This window comes from Heloderma suspectum, chromosome 15, assembly GCF_057233095.1.
Source record: "Heloderma suspectum isolate Gila_16-S chromosome 15, 16-S_ref, whole genome shotgun sequence".
Classification (NCBI taxonomy): Eukaryota; Metazoa; Chordata; class Lepidosauria; order Squamata; family Helodermatidae; genus Heloderma; species Heloderma suspectum.
The window spans coordinates 10,795,001-10,806,993 of NC_139472.1; the positions used below are offsets into that span (position 1 = coordinate 10,795,001).

The following is an 11,993-nucleotide window of genomic DNA, read 5'->3' on the forward strand; positions in this document are numbered from 1 at the left end:
ATACCAGATGGAACGCCTCTCCTGACATGAACCTACCCAGACACCACGATCAACACCTGAGGCCTTCCTCCGAGTGCTTCCTCCCGGGCAGGCTCAGAAGATGGCAACGACGGAGAGGGCCTTCTTAGTGATGGCCCCCTGACTCCCACTGAGGCCCACCTGGTGCCGACACAGTCATCTTTTCAGCGCCAGGTTAAGACTGCCCTCTACGCCCAGGCATTTAGTGGCATATGACGGGGCACCTCTGTCAGCTGTCTTCAGTACACAATTTCTGAAATTGTGTACTGAAACTGCTTTTAGCTATTTAATTGTTTTCAGTTGTGTACCTTAAACATGTTTAGACCACGTTTTATTATAATGTGGTATTATAACGTTTATAACAGTGTCGTTTTGTATTTGTTTGCCAATTGTTGTGAACCGCCCAGAGAGCCTTGGCTATTGGGTGGTATAGAAATTGATTTTTTTTTTTAAGTTAATAATAATAATAGTGGTTCTCCAGATGCCGATGAACTCCCAACTCCCATCAGCTCTGCAGGGCCCCAGGTCTAAAGAGAATATCTTTGGTATAAAAGAAAGAAGGGATGCTCATGGCTGGGTGGCTTTTGGAATTCAGCCATCGATACGCTCAGCGCCAACCTCGACTCAGCCAAGGTACGCCAGGCAACCCCCACCACGTCCTCAGTTGCTTAAGGGCTCCGGATCGGCTCCCAGAGGCAGAGGGAATTTTATAATGAAACGTTCCACCGGAGGGAGGCGGGGAGAAATATGACCTCATCCCCAACTATGCGAAGCATCCCCGGTTTCTCAGCTACCAAAATCGGGACGGATAGGATTGCAGCCTGCCCTGTTCCTGAGGCGGTTGTCAAGATATCCTCATCTTCTTCAGCGTCACAGGGAAAACCCACTCCTACCTGTCCCAGGTGAGGCCAAGTTATTCAATTGCCCTGTTTGCGTGGGTGGGGAGACAGGAGTCAAGAGGCCGGAACGTGACCCACTGAACTCCCATGTCATGTGCCTGGCGGGAAGAATGCTTCCTTGGCAGATGAGGGTAATTAATCCATTCCCGAGACTGGGTGGAAGCAGACAAGCCATTTGGAGTCACCACACACACACACACACACACCCCTACCGCATGGGGGAGAAAAACACACGTCGCCTTATTTGGGGTAAACTCTCTGGGGCAGTTTAGTTGGGTGAAGATGGACTCTTTCCAGGGCCAGGTGAAGACCTATTTGTTATCCCAGTCCTTTAGCTCTACTGTTTTAAATCTGCTCTTGTATTTTAAATCTCTGCACTGCTGCTAGGTTTTCATTTTGGTTTGTACTTTTATATTGTAGCTTTAAGCTTTTACATTTCGTATTGTATTTTATGATGCATTTGGGGGGTTTAGTTGTTGTGAACCACCCGGAGAGCTTCGGCTATTGGGTGGTATAGAAACGTAATAAATAAAGTAAAATAAACATATAGGCTTGCACATGTAATTCCGCAACTCAAAATAGCAACCTGACAGAGTCCCTGGTCTCCACGGCAGGCAGGAGGGATGCTTAAGCCCCCCTCCCCATGGCCCTCCCACCCCAGCTGCGAAAGGTGCAAATAGCAGCATTTCTTCTGAGGCAAACAGTGTCATAAAATCCAATGGAGGCTGGTGGCTCTGATGTCAGTGGGGCGTTGAATCCTGGTTCTGACTGAAACCCGGAGCAGATTCACTGCCACACTGATATCAGAGTCTCCAGCTTCCACTGACAGAATTATACACTTTTTAAGGAGTTAGAAGGGACCTTGGAGGTCAATTAGTCCAACCCCCTGCTCAAGGCAGGGCCCACAATTCATAGAAACATCAGAAGCTGCTTTATCCAGAGACAGATCCATGGTCCATCTAGCCTAGTATTTTTGCCACTGACTGGCAGCAGCTCTCCAGGGTTTCAGGCAGGAGTTTTTCCAGCCCTGTCTGGAGATGCCGGGGATCGAACCTGGGACCGTCTGCATGCAAAGCAGGGGCTCTACCACTGAGCTACAGCTCCTCCCAATGGTTAGTTGGTTGCACTTCAGGATGCAACTAACTACAGCCTGCCTGACCAACGGCCTGCTGGGGTCTGCTTAAACACCTGCAGCGAAGAAGGAGAACCCACCACCTCATAAGGCATTCTGAGTTTTGCTACACAAGACTGTTAATCTGCTGTGTCCGCTTTCAGTTTCATCGCAGGACTGAGATACGTGCACTTCACGCAGAGCTTTTCCGCTATATAACCTCTAGGTGGCACTGTGCGTTAGCGGAATAACACGAATTACACAACTAGGAAAAGATGGTTTCTTTCACTCTCACAAGTAATGCTCCATTTTCCCCGCTCCAAAAAGGCCCAAGAAAGTGCTCTTAAAAAACAGAAGCAAAACTGTAGGGTCACAACGTCATCTAAAGAACCTGCAAACAACCATGAGTAAGGAACGATGAGCGCACAATAAACGCCTTGTGTAGAAAAGCTCTCTGTTCCACTGTCAAGGAACAGAGGCTGTATGCCTGTGTACACCAGTTGCTGGGGAACTGGGGCGGGAAGGTGCTCTTGCATGTGTGTCCTGTTTGTGGGTTTCCCGTGAGCAGCTGGTTGTCCACTGTGTGAACAGAATGCTGGACTAGATGGACCCTTGGCCTGATCCAGCAGGGCTCTTCTTATGTTCTTACATTCTTATGTCAAACAGCTCTTATCAGGAGAAGGGGGATTTTTATTGGGACAACAACACAAGAAAAAGAGGTAACCCCTTTCCCCATGGTCCTAATCTGTATTGGGCGTGGGGAACAGAAGGATCCAAATTCAGTCTGTGGCATCTCTTGTAAAGAAGTAGGTAGTGAGACTGGGAAAGATTCTGCCTGCAACCTTGGCTTTGCTCACTATGCGGTAGTTTCATATGTTCCTATGACTATTTATTTGGGAGGGGCTGTGGCAGGGCAGCAGCTTTGCATGCAAAAGGTCCAAACTTCCCCAGGTCACATGGGGGAACGCAAGGCATGCCACCAGCAGACATCTGATCCCTCTGGCCCATATGTTCCGCTGATCAATAGCGCATTATTGCTTCTCAGCCACATTCCATGTGGCCCACACTTGGAGGGGGGACACTGGCGATGGTGCAGACATCCAGTACAGACATAACTGGGCTAGATGGACCCATGGGCTGATGCAGCAAGGCAGCCGAAAAGAGATTCCCAAGAGAAATGGTGTAAAATCAAAGCCACACTCCGTATTACATCCCACATCACTCCTGTTTAAACAGTCACTTTTGTCCCTACAGCCATCCCACAGATAACATCTCTAAACCAGCCCTGAAAATAAAACCACAAAAAAATTATTTGCCTACAATTTTTTTTTACTAGCTTGCTGGAGGCCGGCAGAGAAGGGACAGAGAGCTGCATTTGTATGCTGGTCATAGAAGAGGGAGCTTCTTTCCTCTAGGAGTCCACTTGGGTTCTCTCTGCTGGACCCAGAAGAGCAAAGAGTGCTTTATCCCTCCTCTTCCGCCTACTCACTCGCCTGCATGCAATGTCTGGTCGCCAAAGGCGAACAAGCTAGTGCTTAAATTAAGGATGTATAGATTTTGTTTAATGTGTTCCGTCTGCGTTTCATAGATTGTCAGGCATCTTTTGTTCCGGCGTCCGCTGATTGACGGAATCTGACTTTCCCCCCCACTTCAGAAAAGGACGCAAAGAACTCTGCCGTAACTTATGTAACTTTCACGGCACGTAACATTTTGCGTATTTTTCTTAGCTTAGCGTACAATCAATGAGCAGAGCGCACACACAAAAAGGAGCGCTACACAGCAAAGGCTGAAGCGAGATTGGGGATGTATAAAATGTTGGGTTGGGTTTTTTAAAAATGGCGTAGATTTTAGCGTATTTTCCAGTAACGTCCGTATTCTCGTACGACTAAATACGAAGTCATTCGAATCCATTTCAGACTTCCCCAACATCCCTCGCTTAAACGTGACGCTGCTCTACAACTCACCTCTAGTATCCTGAAGCAGAAATCCTAAACTAGTCACACAACCTTCATTATAACCTGTTCCTTTCGTAACATGCTCAGGCTGTGGTACACAAAGACAGATACTTACCTTCCCGTTTGTATTGCTGTTTTGTTACTTCCTGTTTCACAGGGAAACGGGCTCAGCTACTGCGAGCCACAGAACTAGAAACTGAACAAACTATGACCAAAAAGTAAACAGAAACTAAGAACGCTCTCTCCCATGTAAAAACTAAAGCGAGAAATGACACATACAAAGAGCCCCTGCGCTCCAGAATTATGCTTTTAAGTTTGTCAGCTGGAGAAAGAGCCTCTGTTTCCATGGTGGTTCATATTCCCAAAACATATTAAGCCAGCCTTCCTTGGCATCCTCCATATGTGTTGGACTACAACTCCCATAATCCCCCAGCCAGGTTGGGGATCATTGTATTAAAGGTGACACTTATAAAACGATACAAGGCAAAACTCACCAGACATACCACAGGCTTGTCCAGCTCGGTCCCTGTTGAGCGCACCTGGAGAAGAAGACAAGGAACATGACTTATCAAGGCTCTTTCATCCTTACAACAACCAGATAAGGTAGGCCAGCATTATAAATTCTGTATTGCAGATGGGGAGCTGAAGATTTCATAGATTTCATAGAATCATAGGGTTGGAAGGGGCCTGCAACACCATTGAGTCCAACCCCCTGCTCAACGCAGGAAGCCTGACTCCCAGGGGGTCTCCCATCCGAGTACCAACCAGGGCTGACCCTGCTTAGCTTCCGAGATCAGACAAGACTGGGCGCATCCAGCCCTTTGCTCCTGATATGAGAACCTAATAAGTTTGTGGCCATGGTGAGATTTGAACTAGGGGCTGCCTTCTTCCTTTCAAAGAATGCTTTCAAAAGAGGCTGATTCCTGCCAAACAAAAGCATTTAAATACAGGTTTTCACTTACTCTTTTTGGCCGTTGCAGTGAATCTGAGCAAAGGAAGGCACAGCCTGGAGGGGAAAAGAAGGGTTATTTAACGCAGAAGAGGAAGACAAGAGGCAAGTGTCTAGAACCATGGCTCTACAATTGCACTCATCTCATAAGAACTGTTTGCTGGATCAGGCCAAAGATCCATCTAATCCAGTGTTCCTTCACCCCAAAGTGGTCAACCAGATGATGAACCAACACAAGCAGAATTGGTGAGGCTAGGACAGTCCCACGGAGCATGCAGATGACTACCCAGAGAGCAGGAGGTGATTTCTGCTGCATCGGGCAGAAATACATGTAATTCTGTAGTCATGATGGTGCTATGATTCAAATGAGCTTAAACTGCAAAACTGCACATAGTCACACACACACACACACACACACACACACACACACACACAATTAGGGCTGTCAAACAATTTTGTTGCTTTTCTAACGTATCAGGAATGTAGAAGGAGTTGTAAAGCATGGAATGGTGGTTGCAGAAGACAAGAAAAATGCTGGTTGTGTGCTTCAGAACTGAAGTAATCCATGTGGCCATCTAAAGACACCCCACCCACCCACCCGTGCAACTAAGATCATTACCAGTATTTGGCAATCAAAGATTCTCCAGTATCTGATCATTGGAATTATACTTCCTGTAAATAAGGTTTCATGCTTATCAGATGTGTTTGGTGTAGTCAGGTGACTAAGGCTACAATGTTCTGCAGACTTAAGAGAGTAAAGCCCAATGAAATCAATGGGACTCATTTCTGAGTAGCCAGACATAGGAGTGCATCACATATGGCTGCTAAATGGCAAACCCCCCCCCCCCAGTCAAGCCTGATGTTGTTAATCCACTGAGGTGGCCTTGGTCAAACCAGTATTTCTCGATTTTGGCTACGTATCTGTGACTTTGAGAATCATACCGGCCTACCTTACAGGGGTATTGTAAGGATCAGGGACATACATGTATTCAGCTTATGGAGGGCTAGCAACACCAAGCTATGTGGCAACCGTTAAAACTAGAAAATGTATTATGGGCCAAACCTTGTGCCCCCCAGATATTCTGGATTATAACTCCTATAGCCACTGACCATGCTGACTGAGGCTGATGGGACTTGTAGTCCAAAACATCTGGGGGGCACCTCGCTGCCTATCCATGGCGTATGTTTTCATGGAATGCAGCATTAACCTCAATTGGCGGCGGGGGGGGGGTGATACACACGCAGGCACACATCACATGTAACCCTTTGAACACTTTTTTGAAGCTTTGTCTTTATACAGCATTTTTATCAATAGACTAAATTAAATACCCAGCTATTTAAGCACTTTTGTTTGAATCACTGACCTCCCACCCCCCCCAAAGCCCCAAGGAGGATAATTTTCCAGCTGTGCTTAACTTGATCTCAGCATATTGGAAACGTAGGCTGAAATCCTCAACCATTGAACTCAGTGTGACTTACTTCTGAGTAGCCTTGCCTAGGATTGCAGCGTTGGTGACGTCAAACAAGTTAATTGCTGCACTCATAACTATTTGGGGAGGGATATAAATTGCATTTTTTAAAGTTTATTCTCTTTTCTGGTTCCCTTTTATGAGTGGTGCATGTTTTATGGCTTTTGTTAAGGGGTCTCAAATGCCATTTGGCAAGCAGGCAGCATATAAGTTATCTTAAAACCAAACCAACCAGCTGTGTTGGACTATTAAACCTGCCATCCTCAGCCATGCTAGCTATGGATTATGGGTACCATAGTCCAACACAGCTGGAAGGCACTGGGTTGAGGAAGGCTAGCTGCTGTATTATTGCAAATGAGAGCTAGTGTGGGGTACCGGGTTCTAGTCCCCACTTGGCCACGAAACTCACTGGGTGACTTTGGGCCAGTCACTGACTCTCAGCCAAAACTACCTCACAGGGCTGTTGTGAGAATAAAATAGAGAGGACTACGTAAGCCCCTTGAGTTCCTTGCAAGAGGAAAAAAGGCGGGAGACAATAATAATAATAATAATAATAATAATATTAAAAAATGTGTTCAGTCTCAGCCTCACCCAGTTAGGCACTTCATATGTTCTTAAGCAACAGTACGGACTCAGAATACAGATCTGTCTACGTGTAGATCCACTAACTAAGCCGGGAATATTTATCACAGTTCTGCATTTACTGTTACGAGGTCAACTGCATGCACTCTTGCTTTGTAAATTTAAAACAGAAAAATCGAGGAGTTATGGGTATTCTAAGGGGGGCAGGGGCGGCGGGGGGGGGGAGTAGTCGATGCAGAACTCAAGCCAGCCCACCCCAGCGTTAAGTGACTTGCCTTATACCCCCGCATTTCACACCATCACCCGCACCCCACAAAAGCTCTCTTGAAACCTGCCTGTTTTGTTATGACTCTGCCCAGGCAAACCCATTCATACAGAGAGGGGCGGGGGCTGGGTGGAGAGAGGGATCAGATCCCAGAAAACTGGCCTGTCTGCACGCAGAGGTGCTGGCTAGTTAGAGGAGGATGTAACCATGAGAACGCAGAGCCATCATTTTCGGCTCCCTGGCACAGCTCAGCTACGCCGCAACCTGATATTCCCGACGATGTCCAGCCGACAAAAGGTCTTTCTCACATCAACATCACCACCACCACCACCACAGCAAAGGCTGGGTGGACTTTAAAACCCCCTGACTTTAAAACCCCCTGAATTCGGACGCGCACGCACACAGCCCTGTTCGATTTGGGATTTAATTTTGGGTTGCATGGGTAGAATCCGGCTGAAATGGGTCTTCTCTAGGGAGGGGCCACAGCTCAGCGTGGTCCAGCACGTGCTTCGCATGCAGAAGGCTCCGGGTTCGATCCCCGGCTTCTCCAGGTGGGGCGAGGAAAGCACCCTGCCTGAAACCCCGGGGAGCCGCTGCCGGCCGGTGACGACGACGACACTGGGCTAGATGGACTCAGTACAAGGCAGCTTCCCATGTCCCTAAGTGACGCGGGCCATGGCTCACTGAAGTCGCATTCGTTTCAATGGGCCTACTCGAAGTAGGAGTTCAGCTGGACTCTGCCCTGTGCCGACACAAATTCGGAGTAAACACGCACACAGGGCTCCAGTGAACCGGGCGGGCTCGTTTTTAGCGGCTGCCTTTTCGGACGTCCCGCCCAGGCACGGCAAACTGGGCAAGAACTCGCCTTCGGGAGAACCAGGCTCGCATGGCTTTCTCCCGCTCCCTTCAGCGGTGCCATCAGGGTCGGACTTCGGGGCAGAAGCCCGGGGGGCCCCTCCACGGGATGGGCGCGGCGCGGGGGCAGCAACAGGGCGGCCTCGGCGCGTTTTGGAGCGAGCGACTCGAGACCCGCTTCTCCGCTAAAGGCGCGGGAGCGCGGAGGCGCCCAGCCCGCGAGGTCCGGAGTCTACACGTTGCCTGACTGCACCTCTCTCCCCCCCCCCCTCTCTCCCTCTGTCACTCTCACACACACGCTCCTAACTTAGATCCGTGAAATCACGTCTGGACAGAAATCTCACAGGGCAAGAGAGACCGGAGGGGGAGAGCCACTGAGGCAAACACGACCCCCCAGAAGCACTCCGAAGGAAAAGCATGCAGGCCTGCCCTTGAGTAGTACGGCCTGCTGTTGGCAAGAGCCACCGATTGCGAGAGATTTCGAGGCGGCAGGCCAAAAACACACAAAAAATCAAGGTGGGGGAAGGAGGGAGAAAACCCCCCAGCTAGCGACCATCTCCCCGCCGCCCACCCGCCCACTTTGTTCGGAAAGCAGGCCATGCAGCAAGCTAGAAAGCCACCCATACATCGAGGCACCCACCCGCGAGCCATGCAGCAAGCTAGAAAGCCACCCATACATCGAGGCACCCACCCGCGAGCCATGCAGCAAGCTAGAAAGCCACCCATTCATCGAGGCACCCACCCGCGAGCCATGCAGCAAGCTAGAAAGCCACCCATACATCGAGGCACCCACCCGCGAGCCATGCAGCAAGCTAGAAAGCCACCCATACATCGAGGCACCCACCCGCGAGCCATGCAGCAAGCTAGAAAGCCACCCATTCATCGAGGCACCCACCCGCGAGCCATGCAGCAAGCTAGAAAGCCACCCATACATCGAGGCACCCACCCGCGAGCCATGCAGCAAGCTAGAAAGCCACCCATACATCGAGGCACCCACCCGCGAGCCATGCAGCAAGCTAGAAAGCCACCCATACATCGAGGCACCCACCCGCGAGCCATGCAGCAAGCTAGAAAGCCACCCATACATCGAAGCACCCACCCGCGAGCCATGCAGCAAGCTAGAAAGCCACCCATACATCGAAGCACCCACCCGCGAGCCATGCAGCAAGCTAGAAAGCCACCCATACATCGAAGCACCCACCCGCGAGCCATGCAGCAAGCTAGAAAGCCACCCATACATCGAGGCACCCACCCGCGAGCCATGCAGCAAGCTAGAAAGCCACCCATACATCGAAGCACCCACCCGCGAGCCATGCAGCAAGCTAGAAAGCCACCCATACATCGAGGCACCCACCCGCGAGCCATGCAGCAAGCTAGAAAGCCACCCATACATCGAGGCACCCACTCGCGAGCCATGCAGCAAGCTAGAAAGCCACCCATACATCGAGGCACCCACCCGCGAGCCATGCAGCAAGCTAGAAAGCCACCCATTCATCGAGGCACCCACCCGCGAGCCATGCAGCAAGCTAGAAAGCCACCCATACATCGAAGCACCCACCCGCGAGCCATGCAGCAAGCTAGAAAGCCACCCATACATCGAAGCACCCACCCGCGAGCCATGCAGCAAGCTAGAAAGCCACCCATACATCGAAGCACCCACCCGCGAGCCATGCAGCAAGCTAGAAAGCCACCCATACATCGAGGCACCCACCCGCGAGCCATGCAGCAAGCTAGAAAGCCACCCATACATCGAAGCACCCACCCGCGAGCCATGCAGCAAGCTAGAAAGCCACCCATACATCGAGGCACCCACCCGCGAGCCATGCAGCAAGCTAGAAAGCCACCCATACATCGAAGCACCCACCCGCGAGCCATGCAGCAAGCTAGAAAGCCACCCATACATCGAGGCACCCACCCGCGAGCCATGCAGCAAGCTAGAAAGCCACCCATACATCGAGGCACCCACTCGCGAGCCATGCAGCAAGCTAGAAAGCCACCCATACATCGAGGCACCCACCCGCGAGCCATGCAGCAAGCTAGAAAGCCACCCATTCATCGAAGCACCCACCCGCGAGCCATGCAGCAAGCTAGAAAGCCACCCATACATCGAAGCACCCACCCGCGAGCCATGCAGCAAGCTAGAAAGCCACCCATACATCGAAGCACCCACTCGCGAGCCATGCAGCAAGCTAGAAAGCCATCCATGCAGCAAGCTAGAAAGCCACCCCTACATCAGAGCACCCACCCGCGAGCCATACCTCGATCTAGAAAAGCACACCGCTGCATCAAAGCACCCACCTGCAACAGAGCGAAGAGGAAGAGTTTGCAGGACACGTCGCTCGCTCGCTGTGCCGCAGCCATCGGGAGCGGAGGGAACTCGCTTGGGCCCCCTTCGCCCGGGAACACCGAGTGCCCTTTGTCTTCCCCCCTCCCCCAAAAATCCACCAACCCCCCACACGCACACGGGGTGAGCGCACTGATTCGCTCCTGGAACGAGAGAAAAAGGGAGGCGCTTTGCAAAGTCGTATTTCTCCCCGGCGCCCCACCCCTTTCCCCGACTAGCCACGCCCCTTTCCCCGCTGGCCCCGCCCGCCGCTGGCCATCGCTCGCCTTCTTTGTTCTGCAGGGGTGGTCGTTGTTGCAATCGCCTCCCCCTCTCCAGATGTCTTGGACTACAAGCCCCATCCTTCCCCAGCCAGCCTGGCCAGTTTTGCAAGCGCAGAGCGGGCCTGCGCTGCTCTCCACGAGGTTAGGCTGGGTGGGGGGATCCGGCGGCCTGTGAATCAACAGGAGACGGGAGGAGTCGTACGCGCAGGGGAAACTCGGCCTCATCCGCTCGCCGCTCTTTTCCACCACGACCCACTCCTCTTTGCTGGCAACACTGCAGGGGCGTTGGGCTGGGGGAAAGAGGTGGGAAATGGCGACCGCGGAGGGGAACAGCGAGCTCCGTCTGGCCCCTTCGCGAAGCCTGACCACTCCAGCAGCGCGATCCTAGGCGCGTTTTCCCCGGAGGAAGCCCCATTTAGCTCGGGGCTCTTACTCTCCTGTAAACGGGCTTAGGGCTGCAGCAGCAGGACAGCGTAGGATTGCACCCGAGCAAGGCCTGTAGAATCCAACAGAAATCCTACTTAGAGTAGGCCCATTGAAATGAATGGGACTTAATTTAGTCATGACTAACTTAAGCTGCATTCATTTCAATGCGTTTAACTAGGACTTACGTTGGATTTTACCCACTGGCAGGAGTAAGCTCCACGGAGCGCAACGGGGCTTACTTCTGAGTAGGCGTAGCTAGGATTGGGTTGTTGCTTCACTCCTGCCATCGTATCTTGAGGTTGTGCCGATGCCCCTTCTGATTTTCTCCTGTCCAAATATACATCGAAAATGGAGGCTACAGTTCCACTGAACTTTGGCTCTTTCTCTCCCCCATAACTCCCATTCCATGTTCCTCTCGTCTTGCTGTTGCTCCCCACTATCTACATTTGGGTTGAAATCTTCTTGGGGCAGGGATCTGCCGTTAGATTATGTTGCTGAGTTTGCTCAGGCTGCTATATAAGTTGTTGGAGAGACAGCGCTTATCTGCAACAGTGCTTCTTGGGGCAGGATGCAGGTGGGAGAGTCCAAGGCCTGACTCAGCCACCAAACACTGCAGGGCTGGCTTACCACATGTTGAAGTAAATGACATGATGCGCACGCTGCTGTCCAACACTCACGCCCCACCCCATAAGATCATTCAAGGAGCAATCCTATCCATGTTTAGACAGAAAAAAGTCCTCTGACTCCCAGCATTCCCCAGCCAGCCATAAAATAAATCCCTGTGTGTAGAAAGCAAGCATATCAGGGAACCCTCTGTTTACGTGTGCAGGAGGTCAAGACCGCCTCTCCCCATAGGT

General features: G+C 51.3%; 1 protein-coding gene across 1 annotated transcript in view; it reads right to left on the minus strand.

Annotated features, from left to right (window-relative positions):
* TMEM52 (transmembrane protein 52) overlaps window positions 1–10,951 on the minus strand; it is a 16,996-nt gene extending 6,045 nt beyond the window's left edge. Inside the window, exons 1-3 of the mRNA XM_084822067.1 lie at window positions 10,402–10,951; window positions 4,946–4,989; window positions 4,478–4,522 (exon numbers count right to left, since the gene is read on the minus strand). Of these exons, the coding sequence (XP_084678193.1) occupies window positions 4,478–4,522; window positions 4,946–4,989; window positions 10,402–10,935 (623 nt within the window). The 5' untranslated portion in view covers window positions 10,936–10,951. The remainder of the gene's footprint in view (window positions 1–4,477; window positions 4,523–4,945; window positions 4,990–10,401) is intronic.
* Between the last annotated feature and the right edge of the window lie 1,042 nt (window positions 10,952–11,993).